This window comes from Mustela lutreola, chromosome 1, assembly GCF_030435805.1.
Source record: "Mustela lutreola isolate mMusLut2 chromosome 1, mMusLut2.pri, whole genome shotgun sequence".
Taxonomy (NCBI): Eukaryota; Metazoa; Chordata; class Mammalia; order Carnivora; family Mustelidae; genus Mustela; species Mustela lutreola.
The window spans coordinates 99,583,093-99,601,636 of record NC_081290.1 but is presented as its reverse complement, the minus strand read 5'-3'; the positions used below and the strand labels follow the sequence as shown (position 1 = coordinate 99,601,636).

Sequence of the window (18,544 nt, the reverse complement as noted above, 5' to 3'; positions counted from 1 at the left end):
CCCAAGTCCACAAAGCAGAGCCACTGTTTCACCATCAGGGTGGTTTCCTGATGTGGTCACCTCATCTGGGCCACACCTGCTTGCTGTCTGCACCCTGCAGGCTCAGGGTCCTGCAGTGGCACTTGGAAAACTTCCTTATCAACGCCCATATATTTATCTGCCTTCTGAGCCTTTCTGCTTGAGTATTTTGCAAATGCTTTAGGCACAAAAAAAAAATAATTGACCTACTAACTTTCACAGCTTATCTCCCAAGCTTCAGTGTCCCCATCTCAATGAGTGGGGACTCACCTCCATCTCCCAAGACAGAAATCCGGGCATGAGCCTTTCCTCACTCTTTCCTCACTCCCTCTCCATGAAATTAACCTCCAGCCTCTAACAATTCCCCTGCCTGCAGTCTAACCACTAGTGCCCTATTTGGCAGCAATCCATCCCTACATTCTACTTAATCCGTATCCCTGCCTCCCTTCTCCGTGCTGCAGGGGGCATAACCCTTCAGAAACGAGAGCCCAATCATGCCATTCCTTGGTTAAAACGAATCAACAATTCTGTTGCCCGTCATGAAAATCCAGTCTCTTTATTTACCCTGTTCACTGCGGTTCGCAGAAGGTTCTCCACTGCATCTCTCACCCTTGTCTGCATTACATTCCCTGCAGCTACCCTGCTCAAAGATTTAATTTCCTCCCACAAAACATGCTCGCTCTTCCCCCCAGGCCTTCATGGCATGTTCAGAAACATGTTTTCTCCTTCTCTGCACAGACTTACTCTCTCTTCATCCTCTGAGAAGTAGCTCAAATGCTACATCTTTCAGAAACACTTTCTCTGCCCCACTCATGGTGAGCCTTGGTTAGCTTTTCTCAGAACAACACATTTCCCTCACTTGGCATTTCCTGTTAGTCTTCCTTACTCCTATGAGGACCGGAGGATACCTCTTCACTGTACTCCTAGTGCCTAGAAGACATTTTACAAATAACAGTTTAAAAAAAAATTTGCAAGAAGCTCAGAGATATGTTCCAAGTGTTTTGTATAGCCTATTCCATAACAGAAAAAAAAAAGATTTGTTCTATTGTATAGAACAAATTAAAAAAAATAGTTGAAAAAAGAAAAATGGATAAACACCCTTTGTCACTCTCTCCTCTAAATAATATCCTGACACCAAATTTTAAAGAGGTATCATGTCTTAGTGCATGTTGTCTTCCTTAGGTGTTATAAGCCCCTGCCTTCCCTTGGTCTGACAGACAGTCTGCTCCCTTTGGTGTTTTATGACTCAATCCCCAATGTTTTAAATCCATTTTCTCGCTTAACTCTCTGTGTGCCTCAATATATTTTTCTTTTTTCCTTGAATTGGTCTGGATCTCAAGAAAGAGGTCTGAGCCAAAAATAATAGATTTGGGAGCCACATGGGATGCTGCGTAGGAAATAAAATAGGAAAATGCCACAGACTGTATCATCCTTAGAAATAATAGAAATCATCACAATTATCGAGTGTGTAAGGAATTATCTGTGCTGACATTACTCATATCATCTCATTTAATTTTCACAACAATCCTATGAACTAGGTGTGATTATTACCACTGTTTGATTAAAAAGCTGAGTTGCAGAAGTATCATAATAGCGTGTTCAAGGTCACACTGTGGAGGAATTGGGGTTTGAACCTAGGCAGAGTGACACCATACTTTTTCCCCAACCACAGTGAATAAATTCAGCAATATTTTATATAATGGCAATGATATTACTATTCTCTTTCATTTCATATCTTAGATTTTGCCTTATTTGTTCAGGGGAAACCTTTAATTTGGCATATTCTTATCTATCCATGGCCTCCTGGTGGTTAAATGCTTTCGTGTGCATAGATCATGGGGCCAAAATATCTCTCTCTCTTTCATACCGCCCCCCCCACACACCCTTCTCTCCTGGCTGTCATAGAATTGGTCTCTCATTATTTCAAGCTCAACTTCCAGGGATTTTTGCAACGAGTTTTACTGCTCATATATACTGCTATAAAAAGTTGATATATTTTTGCTTTCTTCTCTACTCTTGAGATGTAGATTCCAGTTTTATGTTCATAAGAGATTTTCCAAGACATATTCTTTGGAAAATGAAGGGTGTCTACCATCAGGACTGTGTGAAATACTTCAGATTCATTTCATGAACAAGAATATTGCTGAATTTCTTTGGTTCTAGATTTCATGCAGGAGAATTGCTTCCACCTGGAGATCTACCTGCTTATGGAAGTGATAAGTAGAGTTAAAACTGCTCAGGTGGGACTCCGATTCATTTTGATTATGTCATTGCTAGAATGTCTACTGTCAATCCTTGGTTATTTGGAAACCTCTAGAAAAGAATCATGCAGAAATTTGAGTATTTTTTTCTTACAATTTTTTTCCAAAAAATTTTTATGGTGGTTAACTACACATAACATAAAGTTTACCATCCTAAGTATTTTTTTTTAATAATTTTTAAATTTTTTATAAACATATATTTTTATCCCCAGGGGTACAGGTCTGTGAATCACCAGGTTTACACACTTCACAGCACTCACCAAATCACATGCCCTCCCCAATGTCCATAATCCCAACCCCTTCTCCCAAACCCCCTCCCCCCGGCAACCCTCAGTTTGTTTTGTGAGATTAAGAGTCACTTATGGTTTGTCTCCCTCCCAATCCCATCTTGTTTCATTTATTCTTCTTCTACCCACTTAAGCCTCCATGTTGCATCACCACTTCCTCATATCAGGGAGATCATATGATAGTTGTCTTTCTCTGCTTGACTTATTTCGCTAAGCATGATACGCTCTAGTTCCATCCATGTTGTTGCAAATGGCAAGATTTCATTTCTTTTGATGGCTGCATAGTATTCCATTGTGTATATATACCACATCTTCTTGATCCATTCATCTGTTGATGGACATCTAGGTTCTTTCCATAGTTTGGCTATTGTGGACATTGCTGCTATAAACATTCGGGTGCATGTGCCCCTTTGGATCACTACATTTGTATCTTTAGGGTAAATACCCAATAGTGTAATTGCTGGGTCATAGGGCAGTTCTATTTTCAACATTTTGAGGAACCTCCATGCTGTTTTCTAGAGTGGCTGCACCAGCTTGCATTCCCACCAACAGTGTAGGAGGGTTCCCCTTTCTCCGCATCCTCGCCAGCATCTGTCATTTCCTGACTTGTTGATTTTAGCCATTCTGACTGGTGTGAGGTCATATCTCATTGTGGTTTTGATTTGTATTTCCCTGATGCCGAGTGATATGGAGCACTTTTTCATGTGTCTGTTCGCCATCTGGAGGTCTTCTTTGCAGAAATGTCTGTTCATGTCCTCTGCCCATTTCTTGATTGGATTATTTGTTCTTTGGGTGTTGAGTTTGCTAAGTTCTTTATAGATTCTGGACACTAGTCCTTTATCTGATATGTCGTTTGCAAATATCTTCTCCCATTCTGTCAGTTGTCTTTTGATTTTGTTAACTGTTTCCTTTGCTGTGCAAAAGCTTTTGATCTTGATGAAATCCCAGTAGTTCATTTTTTCCCTTGCTTCCCTTGCCTTTTGCGTTGTTCCTAGGAAGATGTTGCTGCGGCAGAGGTCGAAGAGGTTGCTGCCCGTGTTCTCCTCAAGGATTTTGATGGATTCCTTTCACACATTGAGGTCCTTCATCCATTTTGAGTCTATTTTTGTGTGTGGTGTAAGGAAATGGTCCAATTTCATTTTTCTGCATGTGGCTGTCCAATTTTCCCAGCACCATTTATTGAAAAGGCTGTCTTTTTTCCATTGGACATTCTTTCCTGCTTTGTCGAAGATTAGTTGACCATAGATTTGAGGGTCTATTTCTGGGCTCTCTATTCTGTTCCATTGATCTATGTGTCTGTTTTTGTGCCAGTACCATGCTATCTTGATGATGACAGCTTTGTAATAGAGCTTGAAGTCCGGAATTGTGATGCCACCAACGTTGGCTTTCTTTTTCAATATCCCTTTGGCTATTCGAGGTCTTTTCTGGTTCCATATATGAGACCGATATCCTTGATGAACACAGATGCGAAAATACTCAACAAAATACTAGCCAATAGGATTCAACAGTACATTAAAAAGATTATTCACCACGACCAAGTGGGATTTATTCCAGGGCTGCAAGGTTGGTTCAACATCCGCAAATCAGTCAATGTGATACAACACATCAATAAAAGAAAGAACAAGAACCATATGATACTCTCAATAGATGCTGAAAAAGCATTTGACAAAGTACAACATCCCTTCCTGATCAAAACTCTTCAAAGTGTAGGGATAGAGGGCACATACCTCAATATCATCAAAGCCATCTATGAAAAACCCACCGCAAATATCATTCTCAATGGAGAAAAACTGAAAGCTTTTCCGCTAAGGTCAGGAACACGGCAGGGATGTCCATTATCACCACTGCTATTCAACATCGTACTAGAGGTCCTAGCCTCAGCAATCAGACAACAAAAGGAAATTAAAGGCATCCAAATCGGCAAAGAAGAAGTCAAATTATCACTCTTCGCAGATTATATGATACTATATGTGGAAAACCCAAAAGACTCCACTCCAAAACTGCTAGAACTTATACAGGAATTCAGTAAAGTGTCAGGATATAAAATCAATGCACAGAAATCAGTTGCATTTCTCTACACCAACAGCAAGACAGAAGAAAGAGATATTAAGGAGTCAATCCCATTTACAATTGCATCCAAAACCATAAGATACCTAGGAATAAACCTAACCAAAGAGACACAGAATCTATACTCAGAAAACTATAAAGTACTCATGAAAGAAATTGAGGAAGACACAAAGAAATGGAAAAATGTTCCATGCTCCTGGATTGGAAGAATAAATATTGTGAAAATGTCTATGCTACCTAAAGCAATCTACACATTTAATGCAATTCCTATCAAAGTACCATCCATCTTTTTCAAAGAAATGGAACATCCTAAGTATTTTTAAGTGTACATGGAGCATCTGGGTGGCTCAGTCTGTTGGGCATCTGCTTCAGCTTTAAATCATGATCTCAGGGTTCTGGGATTGAGTCCCGCATCAGTGTCCCTGCTCAGTGGGGAGTCTGCTACTCCCTCTCCCTCTGCCTCTCCCCCCTGCTCGCTCTCTTTCATTCTCTCTCTACAAATAAGTAAATAAAACCTTTAAAGAGAAAGTATTTTGCAGTGTACAGTTCAGTGCCATTAAGTTATCCATACTGTCATGCAACATCATACTATCCATAACTCTTCTTATCTTATAAAATCAAAATTCCATACATGTTCTCTGTACCATCTCCCAGCCTCTGGCAATCACCATTCTACTTTCTGTCTTTATGATTTCGACAGCTCTCAGTGCCTCCTAGAAGTAGAATCGTACAGTTGTCTTTTTGTGACTGGCTTTTTTCACTTAGCATAATGTTCTTGTTTCATCCATGTTGTAACATGTGTCAGAACTTTCTTCCTTTTAAAGGCTGAATAGTATTCCACTGGGTGTGTATATTACCACATTTTGTTTATCCATTTATCTGTCGATGGCTATGTGGGTTACTTCCATGTGTTAGCTATTGTGAATAATGCTGCAGTGAACCTGGGCATACGAATATCTCTTCAAGACTCTGTTTTCAATTCTTTCGGATATATACCCAGAAGTGAATTGCTAGATCATATAGTATCTCCTTTTTAATTTTCTGAGGACCCACCATACTACATTCCAGACAGTGGCTATGCCATATTACATTTCTACCAACACTTATTTTCTGTTTTCAAATGATTTTAAATGATCAGTTCAAACATCCAAATCTCTGTTATTTCTCATGGAAATCTTGGTAAAATATGGATGGCTATATCTTCCTAAGATTATTTTTAGATAGTTATTGACATTTTGTTAATGAGTAGGATCATACAAAGATACATGCTGCTGGGGCAATCATCAGACTGGTTTGAGGCAAAGCTGGATTTTATTTTTATTTTATTTTTAAAGATTGTATTTATTTATTTGACAGAGTGAAGGACAGTTAGAGAGGGAACTCAAGCAGGAGGAGAGGGAGAAGAAGACTCCCCACTGAGCAGGGACCAACCCGGGCTGATAACCCGAGTGGAAGGCAGATGCTTAACGACTGAGCCACCCAGGCACCCCCAAAGCTGGGTTTTAAATGCGAGTTTGCTCTGATACGAAATTCTGCCCCTTGAAATGCCTTTTAAAAACTTGGAATGGTTCTCTATCACTTTTTTGTCTTCTTTCTTGCCCTCCACTCTAATTTTTGCTGGTTTCCACATGCCTGACTGTGGACTCTGTTTATTTTCTAATCTGAGGCATTTCTTTGCCATTTATTTGTTGAGGAAACAGGATCATTTGTCCTGTAGAATTTTCCACATTTTGGATTTTACAGAGATAACACTATGGTGTCATTTAACATGATTCTGTATTTCCTATACACAGCTAGTTTGGGTCTAGAAGCCTGATCAGATACTTTTTGTATGAATGGTGGCACTGGAGATAGTACTGTATGCTTTACTACTGATCAATCACACCAGGGGCCATGTGATGCCTAGTTGTGGTTTTTACTATGACGTTCAAAATTTATCAGCAGTTTAGGTGTTGCAAAGTGGTCCATCCATTGTAAAGTTTCCCATCAGCCTTTCACATAATAGCTTTAGAAACGATTGATTATCATTGCCTAGAACCTTTTGTCATTAGATTTTCAAGGAGATGACATTGTATCACTGCTTATGCATTTGTTAGCTGATGAACTTTTCTACATCAGCTACAATTTCCCTGGGGAGGATCTTTTATAGGAAAAGTAAATTAAATATTTGATTCTTTCCTTTATCTGTTTTCAGAATAAAGGGTTTTTTTTTTTTTAAAGCATCTTGATAAACTCAGAGATTTAAAAAATATTTGACATGTTTCTATTCATTGCTGTTAATATTTTGACACTCACATCGCACCATCTTTCTCCAGGAGGAGCCCCAAACTGAGGCTTCTAGCCTTTGTGGGAGAGATGACCAAGAGGGACCTCAGCTGCCCTCTCCTAGTAACTGGCCCTGGCAGCCGGGAAAGCTGAGTTGAGGCTCTGTCTGGGCTCATCATGCAGTCCTTTCTGGGGAGTACAATGGGAGTGGGTTGGTGACATGGGAGAGGCAGGGACACCTTGCATTTCCATCTTTATGCTAGGAGCTAGCCATGGTCACACTTGTCAGAAATGGGTACAAAATAAGAAATGACTGAGTGGGTCCAAGGGGCTCATCTGGAGTAAAAAGTCTATATATTTTTTTAAAGTCTTCAGAGGCTATTGATTCTTTGAGGGGTTTAGATGAATGAGGATACCAAGTAGATGAATTCTGGCTAAGTGGCCTTTGTTTTTACTGTAGTTAAGAATTCCAAGAGACTATTCTTGTATTTTCTTCCTCATTATTTTTCCATTAATAAGGAAGAATAAACCTATATTATACAGTCTGGGAAGGTGTTTGAGGAAATTGAAGAAGTCATTTATTCAGGAAACTCATTACTGAGGAAGACAATAAATAAATGAAACAAAACATAACTAGGTTCTGGGGCACATGGGTGGCTCAGATGGTTAAGCGACTGCCTTTGGTGGAGTTCCAGGATCAAGTCCCACATTGGTTTCCCCGCTCAGTGGGGAGTCTGCTTCTCCCTCTGATCCTCCACCCTCACGTGCTTTCTCTCTCTCTCAAATAAATGAATAAAATCTTAAAAAAAAAGAAAAATTATAATATTGTATATATAATATATATTTATTCTATAAAAACCTAGCTATATATATGCACATACATATGAGTATACACATAAACATACACACAAGCGTGTGTGTATCTATCAGTCAAAACATGGGTCTACAGCCAGAAGGCTTGAGCTTGCGTCCCAGGTTTACCCCTTATTGATCCTTAAGACACGGTTTCCTAATCTGTAATGTGAAAGATACATGTGCGCTGCATAGCTCAAGGGCTTGTTATGAAAATTAAATGAGATAATGTAAATGGTTTATAAAATGTTCTTTGAATTTTTTATTGTATGTGCTAAATACTAGGGGTGCTGATAATGAGGTATAAGAATGGTTAAAGGGAATGGGTTCAAACTGAAGATACTAGAAAGGCTTTCTCGATGAGGTGAGTCTTACACTGAATTTGAGAAAAGTCGATGGGGATAGCCACCTACATTATTTCAGAATTGGGCCAGGGTGAAATCTACAGATTAACTCAGCAGTAGAAGAGCTCAGAGAGCCTCTGTGTTAGGCAGGCAGGTATCCAAGGCACAATTGGTGGTGGACATTAATGCCACGATTAGGAGCTTTAATTTGATCTCAGAGGTAATTAAGCTGCCCTGCTGAGCTGTGGGAAGGGGTGTTATCTGAGGTCAGCAGCAGCTGGATGAATGCTAGCTTTGGCCTAATTTGAAGCTAAAGAACAGCAGAAGATTAAGAAGATTAAGCAAAAATATAGCCTTCAATCCTCTATGTTTTGCCACTTCCTAAAATGACCTTTTAAAGTGTTTAGCGCTTGGGGCACCTGGGTGGCTCAGTGGCGTAAAGTCTCTGCCTTCGGCTCAGGGCATGATCCCATGATGGAGCCCCTCATTGGGCTCTCTGCTCAGCAGGGAGCCTGCTTCCCCCTCTCTCTGTTTGCCTCTCTGCCCACTTGTGATCTCTGTCTGTCAAACAAACAAATAAATAAATAAATAACAACATGTTTAGTGCCTGAATTCAGGTGGCATCCTCAGCCTAACCATTTAGAGGAGAATGGTGATGCTGTTCTGGCTATCTTCATCGTTGAAGAGTGATATATATGGCTCATGAGGACCATGCAAACCATGGGCACCATGGTAGCTTGGAAGGGGTACTGGGCGAGTGGACGCTGACTGTCTGAGTTCTAACACTAAGTGGGAAATTGTAGGAGAAATGAAATAAAGGAGTTAAGTTGCAGGTGACATGATCACAGGTTTTTTTTGGTGCATGAAGCCTATGTCTATAGTATACCTGTGTTGTGAAAGGCACCATGCTGGGTGCTGTTTGGGCTATAAAATGTGAATGGGATTCGCCCCTTAGCCTCAAGAAGCTTATTGGTTAATAGAAAAAAGAAGCATATTTACATCATCGTCATGACCATGGAATGAGTGCGATGATGATGGTAAGAGCACAGGTACGTGGAGGCGAGAGGTAGGAGAAAAGCACAAAAAAGTGATAAATAATAGTGGATCTAGATGAAGAATGCAGAATTTCCTGTACCCTGGATGCTAATTGTATTTCTTCATTAAGCAGTTTGACTCCTTATTAACACATTATAAGCAGTAATTAGGGTTTGAGACTCCTTAGAGGTACAAACTTAGAGGAATTTACCACAAACATCTGATTCTGTATAGAACCATAAATTTTTTTTTTTTTTAAATAAGGGATCTCGGGCACTATTCCAAACTTTTATTTCATGAATTAAGAAACCAAGATGAAAGAGATCATGATGCGATGTACAGGCAGAACCAGAAAACTTGGTTTTCCTAGTCCTTAATCCTGTACTCACCTGTCATGCTGGGTTTGGTAAGATTTTTATGAGGGATATTGCTAGGAAACATAAGTCCTCATTTTTTGCGGGGGGGGGTTATATCAAGAAAGTAGTAGCACTTTGGTGCCTTTAAAAGGCTGAGTCAGAGGACTGCTTCTTCACCTTGTAGATAGGGTGCTGTTGGATTCATGAATCATTTAATAAAGCCTATTAGATCTTCAAATTAAAAGAAATGTCAACTTGGACATTTCTATATTTTTATTGTTATTCCCTTGCAAACTTCATAAAAATTAAAGTTTTAAAATTTTAAAGATTAAAATAAAAAAAATGTTTTTTTTTTTCCTGACATTCAGAGTCGGTACATTTTGTCTTTTAATCTTAGTCATTTACTTTTAAAATCTGGGTCATTTTATTTTTTCATTTTGCTTAGTTAAAATTTTAATATATGAAGCATGCAGGAACCTGAAAGCAATGTAGCTATCTATACATGTGTGCTTGGTCTGGAAACCATATATAAGAAATAAAATGTTTGGGATCAATATCTAAGAACTATTCAGTGTAAATCTGAACTGATTCAGTAGGTAATATTTGCAACAGTATCAAATACTCGGCAAGATTGATTTTGTATTTAATTCCATCATGAGCTCTGAATAGACAAGTTTAAAATAACCAAGTTCACAACACAGACTTGCTAAAAGGAGGTATTAATAACTGAGGGGAGGCTGGGATGTTTCATTAGCGCAGTAGGCCGTTTCTCAAAGTGTGGTGTAAGACTCTCCACAACAGACTCACTCTGATTCAGCTGAAAATGCGGAGTCCTTAAAGGGTTTTATTCTTGGATTCCAAAAAAGAAAAAAAAAAAAAAAAGAAAATGCAAAGTTCTGAGTCTTTCTCTTGATGGATCAAGTCAGAATCTCTAAAGGGCCAGTAGTCTCAATGCACACTGGGGACATTTTCAAGAGGGCAAGAATAGGGGCGCCTGGGTGGCTCAGTGGGTTAACCTCTGCCTTTGGCTCAGGTCATGATCTCAGGGTCCTAGGATGGAGTCCCTCATTGGGCTCTCTGCTCAGCAGGGAGCCTGCTTCCCTCTCTCTCTGCCTATCTATTTGTGATCTCTCTCTGTCAAATACATAAATAAAAATCTTTTTTAAAAAAGAGGGCAAGAATATGTATTTACTGTGTCATGGTGTTATTGGTCAAGAAGAATGTATAGGGACTTGAAAAAGAAGGAAATTGGTAGAGTCAGAGTGAGGAGACATCTTATAAGTAGATAAACAGAGACTAGAGGAAAAATCTTACATGGAAATGGTCTCAGCTTCTTGAACTGCGGAGCAAAAGCTCTTCCTGGTTTGTTGCTTGTGCCATTCACAGCATGTTTTTAGCAGCCCTTTCGTTGGACCCTTGGCTCTTCTCATTTTTCAGAGGCTCTCTCTGATCTCAACCCTGCTACGACCCCAGCTTTTCCCTGCCGTCTGTCACCTCTTGCCAGAGTTCTGACCTCTCTATCTATTTGGGTCTTGAAATCTGCCCTCAGGATTAACTCTGTATTTCCCAGAACATTTTACAAAGGTCCCATCATTGTTACAATGGGCAAAAGTAGGAAGGAACAAAATTTGAACAGGGATATATGCATTACTAGTTTGTCTCTTGACGCTGGCTCTGAAAATCAAAGGTGCAACATTGTCCTTTTGTTGTTCCACGTATTTGGCTAATCCAGTCCAAGCACCTACCTCACTAAGCAGATTTGACTATCTACTCTGGGTTGTTTTGTAAAACATGGAATACCAGCAGCAATGGACTCAGAAATTTGGGGATAAGACACAAGGCTTGTGGTGTATTTTAAGTCTGAAAGATGTTGTTCTTTAAATAAGGATCCTAAAATATATATATATATATATATATATATATTTAGATCGATCGGACCTATAACTATTATACTTAAGAAAAGATGTTCTTAAGATTAAAGATTTTTTGTTTCTTAAACAGATCTTTCATTTTCAGAATTTTTGTTTATGTGCTTTTTCATTTTTTTAATAAAAATAAACCGGAATGAATGAAATAAAGGGGATTAAGAATACAGTTCTCTTGATGAGCACTGAGAAATGTAAAGAATTGTATTTGTATAAAGATAAATGTATATAAAATAAGTAAGCAGAGGGGGCACCTGGGTGGTATAGTTTAATTGCCTGACTTTTGGTTTCGGCTTGGGTGGTAAGCTCAGGTCATGATCTCAGGGTGCTGAGAACCAGCTGGGCATCAGGGTCATGTTCAGCCCAGAGTGTGCTTAAGACTCTCTCTCCCTCTACCCCTCCCCACTGCTCTCTCTCTCAAAAAAAAACTAAAAAAAAAAGTAAAGCAGAATGAAACACTAAGTTGCATTTAGTGTTTATAGCTCAAGGAATGAAATCGCCAGCTAATTAGGATGTCCAATCCTGAGCGCTTTGGTAGGAATAATAAATTAGAGAAGTGGGCTGCCTCTCTGAATGCTTCAGAATCCAGGCTCATACTGCTTGGCTCCAGAGCAGAGCCACTCCGGGAAAGACAGCACCCCTACTCTTGTCACGGGAGGTATTAGACTTCCAAGAACCACAAAGGGATCAAGCAGTTTCCCTGTTACAATACATCTCCACTCCAAATAAACCATCTTCTCTTTTAGATCAGAAACTCTGCAAATGGAGGAAAGGTAGCTGCAGAGGCAGCATGTGTGGTCAAGGCTCTAAATCCTATTCGTGCACGTGTGCGGAGGGATATACTTTAAGTCCAGATGGAAAGTACTGTGAAGGTAACGTACGGGAGGTGGGGTGGGGTGAGGGGTAGCTACCCAAAGCAATGACAGCCCACCTGAGCCAGTAGCTGGTCTTCAGTGGGTCCTCCAGAGCCTTGAAGTAGAACCAACTTGAACTTTCTTCCTCTTTTGCCCCAGAAAAATAATTTTCTTTTTCTTCTTTTGTGAAAACCTTCATAATAACTTTCAGATCATCTCTATGTGTTGTGTTCCTAGATCCAGTACTCTTAGAAGCTACTCAGAGCTTGATATGAGGCAGGGATTCTCTGAGTGGACTCCAGAGACCTATGAGGGTTTCACAGTGGCAAAATGTTAGCATTTTCAAATTTTTAAAGGGAGTACAGTTCCACAGCTATCATTATATCCTCAAAGAGTAAAAGTGATTCCCACACCACATCTCATAAAAGTCTGGTAGGAATCTTGAGAAGCTATGTAACCAAGACTGTTTATCTATTTTGAGAATTCAGGCCCATTTCAGTGAACCGGGGAGAAATACTGTATTCTTTGTCCTGGTAGGTCAGTCCAGTGAGTTACTAATGAAAATCTTTCAATGGCTATAGCACACATTCAGTAGAGTTAGTTGGGGTGTGATGTCAGGTAAACCTGACACTGAGGTCTAAGTTACCATATCCTGCTCACCTGGGACCAGTGGGAGAGAGCCATAGCATAGCAGCCTGAAAGCTGGGTTTCAACCACAGTGAAGCTGCTGGGGAATGTTCTACATTCAGGGAAGGGCTCCTGTCAGCTCTGAGAAGGCTGAAGAGCAGATCAGGGGATGTCATATCCCCATCTCGAACTTTCAAGAGTCCCCGCCTTCAAAGCCTACATCTTTTCATGGGAAATTGTGTTACTTTTTCCTGAAGGCAATTCTGGTATGAAAATACAGGTTTATATGAATGTATAAACTGAGACAGTAAAAATGGCTTTCATGACAGTCGAACTGACTTCTTTCATTCTTTGTGAGGGTAGCAAAAACATGGTCAGTTACAGCACTTCTAAGTGTGTGATATTCTACTTTGTGCTGACTTATTAGCAATATTACAATTTATTTAAGAAAATAACCATCTATGTTTTATTGTTGTCATTGCATAGATGTCAATGAATGTGCCTTTTGGAATCATGGCTGTACTCTTGGGTGTGAAAACGTTCCGGGATCTTATTACTGCACATGCCCTGTAGGATTTATTCTGCTTCCTGATGGGAAACAGTGTCATCGTAAGTATTTATTGCACTATTTTCTTTCATTTTCAGTGATGTTTCTCAGGTGGCTATGATCTGGGTTACAGATAGCCATAGCCTTGATCAGCAGTATATATCAGAATTACTTTGATGTTTTATTATGTACATGAATGACATAACCGAAGACCTTTTAAATCAAAACCCCTAAGGTTGGGGAAATAGGTATATAAATCTCTCTATATATACATTTCTTGTTTATTTATCCATATTTTCTTGTATATCTCTGAAAGATAAGCATGTAAAAACACAATCATGATACATTATTATATCTGAAACATTCGCTCTAATTCCCTGCTATCATCTATTATCCTGTCACAATACCATTGTCACACCTGAAAAAATGAGCAATAATTCCCTAATAACACCAAATGTCTAGACAGTGCTCAACTTACTTTAAAAAGTTTTTTTAAACAATTGGTTTGTTTGAATAACCATCCAGACAAGAGCTATGTGTTATATTAGCTTAATACTTCTCTTTTGTTCTACAGATTCCCTCACCTCTGTTTTTTTTCTCCTTGAAAGTATCTGTTGAAGGAACTGTTTTTTTTCCTGTGGTTTCTCACATTTTGGATTTTCCTGATCACACTTCTGTGATGTCCCTGTCTTTCTGCAAACTTGTGGTTAGATACAATGCTTGAGCAGATTCAGCTTTGACATTTTTGGCAGGATTGCTTCCTAGGTGTGTTTATACTTCCATCAGAAGACACATAGTATCTGGTCATTTCTCTTTCTGTCATCCATTATAAAGTTCCTTAATAGTCTTTTTTTTCTCTTTTTTCAACAAGTTCTGGCCAATTTTTTTTTTTTAAGATTGTATTTATTTATTTGAGAGAGAAAGATAGAGCATGAGCATGGGTAGAGGGAGAGGAAAAAGCAGGGTCCCTGGTGAGCAGGGAGCCTGATGTGGGGCTCAATCCTAGAACTCTGAGAACATGACCTGAGCCAAAAGCAGGCACTTAACCAACTGAGCCACCCAGGCACCCCTCACCAGTTTTTTTTTTTTTTTTTTAAGATTTTATTTATTTATCAGAGAGAGAGGGGGGAAGAGAGTGAGCACAGGCAGACAGAATGGCAGGCAGAGGCAGAGGGAGAAGCAGGCTCCCTGCCGAGCAAGGAGCCCGATGTGGGACTCGATCCGAGGATGCCGGGATCATGACCTGAGCGGAAGGCAGCTGCTTAACCAACTGAGCCACCCAGGCGTCCCTCACCAGTTTTAATAAAGAAAAATTTTACATGATTTACTTTTCACCAGTCTGTTCTGGACATATTTCTTTCTCTTTAAAAAATATGTATTTTGTTTTATTTTTATTCTTTTAAAAAATTTCTGGTATAATTAACATACAGTTTTATATTAGTTTCTGTACAATATAGTGATTAAACAATTCTCTGCATTACTCAGTGTTCATCAAGATAAGCGTCCTCTTAATCCCCTTCACCTGTTTGCCCTGTGCTTCCACCAATTTCCCCTCTGGTAACCATCAGTTTGTTCACTATAGTTAAGAGTCTGCTTCTTGGTTTCTCTTTTTCTTTTTTCATTTCTTTTGTTTCCTAAATATTACATACGATGAAGTCATATGATATTTGTCTTTCTCTGAGTGACTTATTTCACTTAGCCTTATACCATCTAGAACCCTTCATGTTGTTGCAAATGGCAAGATTTCATTCTTTTGTATGGCTGAGTAATATTCTATCAAGTATGTACACCACTTCTTTATCCATTCATTTGTTGGTGGACACTTGAGTTGCTTCCATAATTTGGCTGTTGCAAATAATATTGCAATAAACATAGGGGTGCATATATCTTTTTGAACTAGTGTTTTGTATTCTTTGGGTAAATACCCACTAGTGGAATTACTGGACCATATCCTAATTCTATTTTTAATTTTTTGAGGAACCTCCATACTGTTTTCCACAGTGGCTGCACCAGTTTTCATCCATACCGGCAGTGCACAAGGGTTCCTTTTTCTCTACAGTCTTGCCATGTTAGGTCCGTTATTAAACGAAACGAGACTGAGACAAAGTGAAAGTTATTTAAAGCTTTATTTTATGATAAGTATTAGAAGTTAGACTGATTGGTCAGGGGAATGAAACTGAGACAAGGTGAAAGTTATGCAAAGCTCTATTCCATGCTAAGCATTAGAAGTTAGACTGACCATCAGGGCTGTCTCTGAAGAGAGCGACCCCTCCCAATCTTACAGATTACCTTTTATTGGGTGAAACTGCAACCCATATCTTGGTATCTCAACCTACTGGGTTTGTGTGTCTCTTGCTGATTGGCTAGTTCCATCTGGTCTGGTGACTTGTTATTTAAGATTACCCCATACCAGGAACCGTTACAAACCGTTACAAACTGTTACAAACCGTTACTTTTTGGGAAGGCTTAGTCAGTTAACATATTCAGTGTGAATAATAAGATTGTCATCCTTCCCAAGATGGAGTCATTTAGGTTTGAGCAAGACCTTCTCACTGTTAAAAACAGTACTTCATACTGATTAGATGTCTCCATCTGGTCTGACTCGTCCTTGTATTCTGGGCTCTGTTATCAGGAACTAGCCGACTACATTTCACTGGTTTCCCAGACTTGTTTCTAAGTAAGTTTCTCTTGAGGGGGAGAGTCAATTTAAGTTTACTGCACAAACAACAAAATGGCTATTTACCCAAGATGGAGTTGCTCTGGCTAAATAGGTCCTTAAAGCCAGAACTTGTTGTTTCTTATGTTTTTGGTTTTAGCCGTTCTGACAGGTGTAAGGTGATACTTCCTTGTGGTTTTGACTTGCATTTCTCTGGTGATGAGTGATGTTGAACATCTTTTCACATTTCTGTTGGCCATCTGTAGGTCTTCTTTGGAAAACTACCTGTTCAGGTCTTCTGTCGATTTTTAAATTGAATTATTTGGTTTTTGGGCATTGAGTTGTACCAGTTCTATTTATGTTTGAGATACTAACCCCTTAACAGATATGTCATTTATAAATCTCTTCTTTTGTTCAGTAGATTTTTTTGTTTTGTTAATTATTTCCTTTGTTATGCAAAAGGTTATTATTATTATTATTTTTAATGTAGTCCAGTAGTTACAAACCGTTTTTGCTTTTGGTTCAGATGCCTTAGGTGAGGTATCTTGAAAAAATTTTCTATGTAAAAGAAATTACTGCCTGTTCTCTTTTCCAGTGTTTTTATGGTTTTAGGTCTCATGTTTAGATCTTTAATCCATTTTGAGTTATATTTGTGTTTGGTAAAAGAGCGTGGTCCAGTTTCATTCTCTTACATATAACTGTCAAATTTTCCCAATTTTCACCAATTTTCTGACATAATTTTTCATAATGTTCTCTTATAACTCCTTTATTTCTGTGGTGTTGGTTTTTATTTCTCCTCTTTTCATTTCTGAGTTTGAGTCCTCTCCCTCTCTTTCTCTTTTATGAGGATGACTAGAGGCTAATCAAAAAGTTCCCTTTTAAAACAGCTTTTCTTGAATCCCAAAGATTTTGAACTGCGTGTTTTCCTTTTCATTTGTTTCTATGTATTTTTATTTCCTTTTTGATTTCTTGATTTGCCCACCCATGGTTTAATACCGTATTATTTAACCTTTATGTATTTGTGTTTTTTCCTGATTTTTTCTTGTGGTTGATTTCTAGTTTCATAGTGTTGTGGTCAGAAAAGATGTATGGTAAGACTTCAGACTTTTTGAACTTGTTGAGACTTGTTTTGTGTTCTAACATGTGGTCTCTTCTGAGAATCATCCATGTACACTTGAAAGGAATTGTATTCTGCTGTTTTAGGATGGAACCTTCTGCACATATCTGTCAGATCCATGCGATCTGATGTGTTAACAATGCCACTGCTTCTTATTGATTTTCTGTTTGGATGATCTAGCCATTGACATAAATGGGTTGTTAAAATTCCCCACTATTATTGTATTACAATTGAGTACTTCCCTTATGTTAGTTATTAGCTGCTTTATGTATTTGTTGGGTGCATAAATATTTACAATTATTAATCTTTTTGTTGGATTATTCCCTTAATGGTTATGTAGAGTCCTTGTTTGTCTCTTTTTATAGTCTTTCAGCAGTTTGAATATATTATGCAACTTTCTTCTGTCCTGCAAAGTTTCTGCTAAAAAAAATCAGCTGTTAGCTTTATGGGGTTTCCCTTGTATGTAACTGTTTTTTTTTTTTTTTTTCTCTTGTTCCTTTAAAAATTCTCTATCAGTACTTTTTGCTATTTTAATTATTACTGGTTTTTATTTGGACTTCCTTGGGTTGATGTTGCTAGGGCCTTCTCTATCTCTTGAATATGGATATCTGTTTATTTCCCCAGATTTGGGAAGTTTATAGCAATTATTTCTTCAAATAAATTTTTTGCCCCCTTTCTCTCTCTTCTCCTTCTGAGATTCCCATAATGTAAATGTTATTAGGCTTGATGGTATCACTGAGTTCCCTTAACCTGTTCTCATTTTTTATTATTCTTTTTTCTTTCTCTTTTACAGGTTTACTGCTTTCCATTAATTACCTTGTCCTCCAGCTCACTGATCCATTTTTATTTTTACTTCCTCTAGTCTACTATTTATTCCCTCTAGTATATTATTATTTCAGTTATTGAGTTCTTGATCTTTGATTGATTCTTTTTTATATTTTCTTTATCTTTGTTGAGGATCTCACTGAGATAATCCACTCTTTTCTTGAGTCCATTGAGTATCTTTATGACCATTACATTTAATGGTTTATTAGATATATTGCTTATCTCTATTTTTGTTTATTTCTCTTGCTGTGATTTTGTCCTTTTTTTTTTTCAGTTGAGATATATTCCTCCATCTCCTCACTTTGTCTAGTTCTCTATACCTATTTCTTTTTTTTCCTTTTTTTAAAAAAATTAAGCTTTTTATTTATTTATTTTGGAAAGGGAGAGAGCATGAGTGGGAAGGACAGAGGGAGAAAACATTGAAGCAGACTGCATGCTGAGTGTAGAGCTCCATGTGGAACTTGATCACACGACCCTGAGATCATGACCTGAGCCAAAACTAAGAGCT

The 18,544-nt window shown here is 38.5% G+C and overlaps 1 protein-coding gene across 1 annotated transcript in view; it reads left to right on the top strand.

The window, feature by feature from the left end:
• The window catches only part of EGF (epidermal growth factor), a 100,471-nt gene that overhangs the window by 30,727 nt on the left and 51,200 nt on the right, over nucleotides 1–18,544 (top strand). The window contains exons 6-7 of the mRNA XM_059170984.1: nucleotides 12,157–12,282; nucleotides 13,378–13,500. Of these exons, the coding sequence (XP_059026967.1) occupies nucleotides 12,157–12,282; nucleotides 13,378–13,500 (249 nt within the window). The remainder of the gene's footprint in view (nucleotides 1–12,156; nucleotides 12,283–13,377; nucleotides 13,501–18,544) is intronic.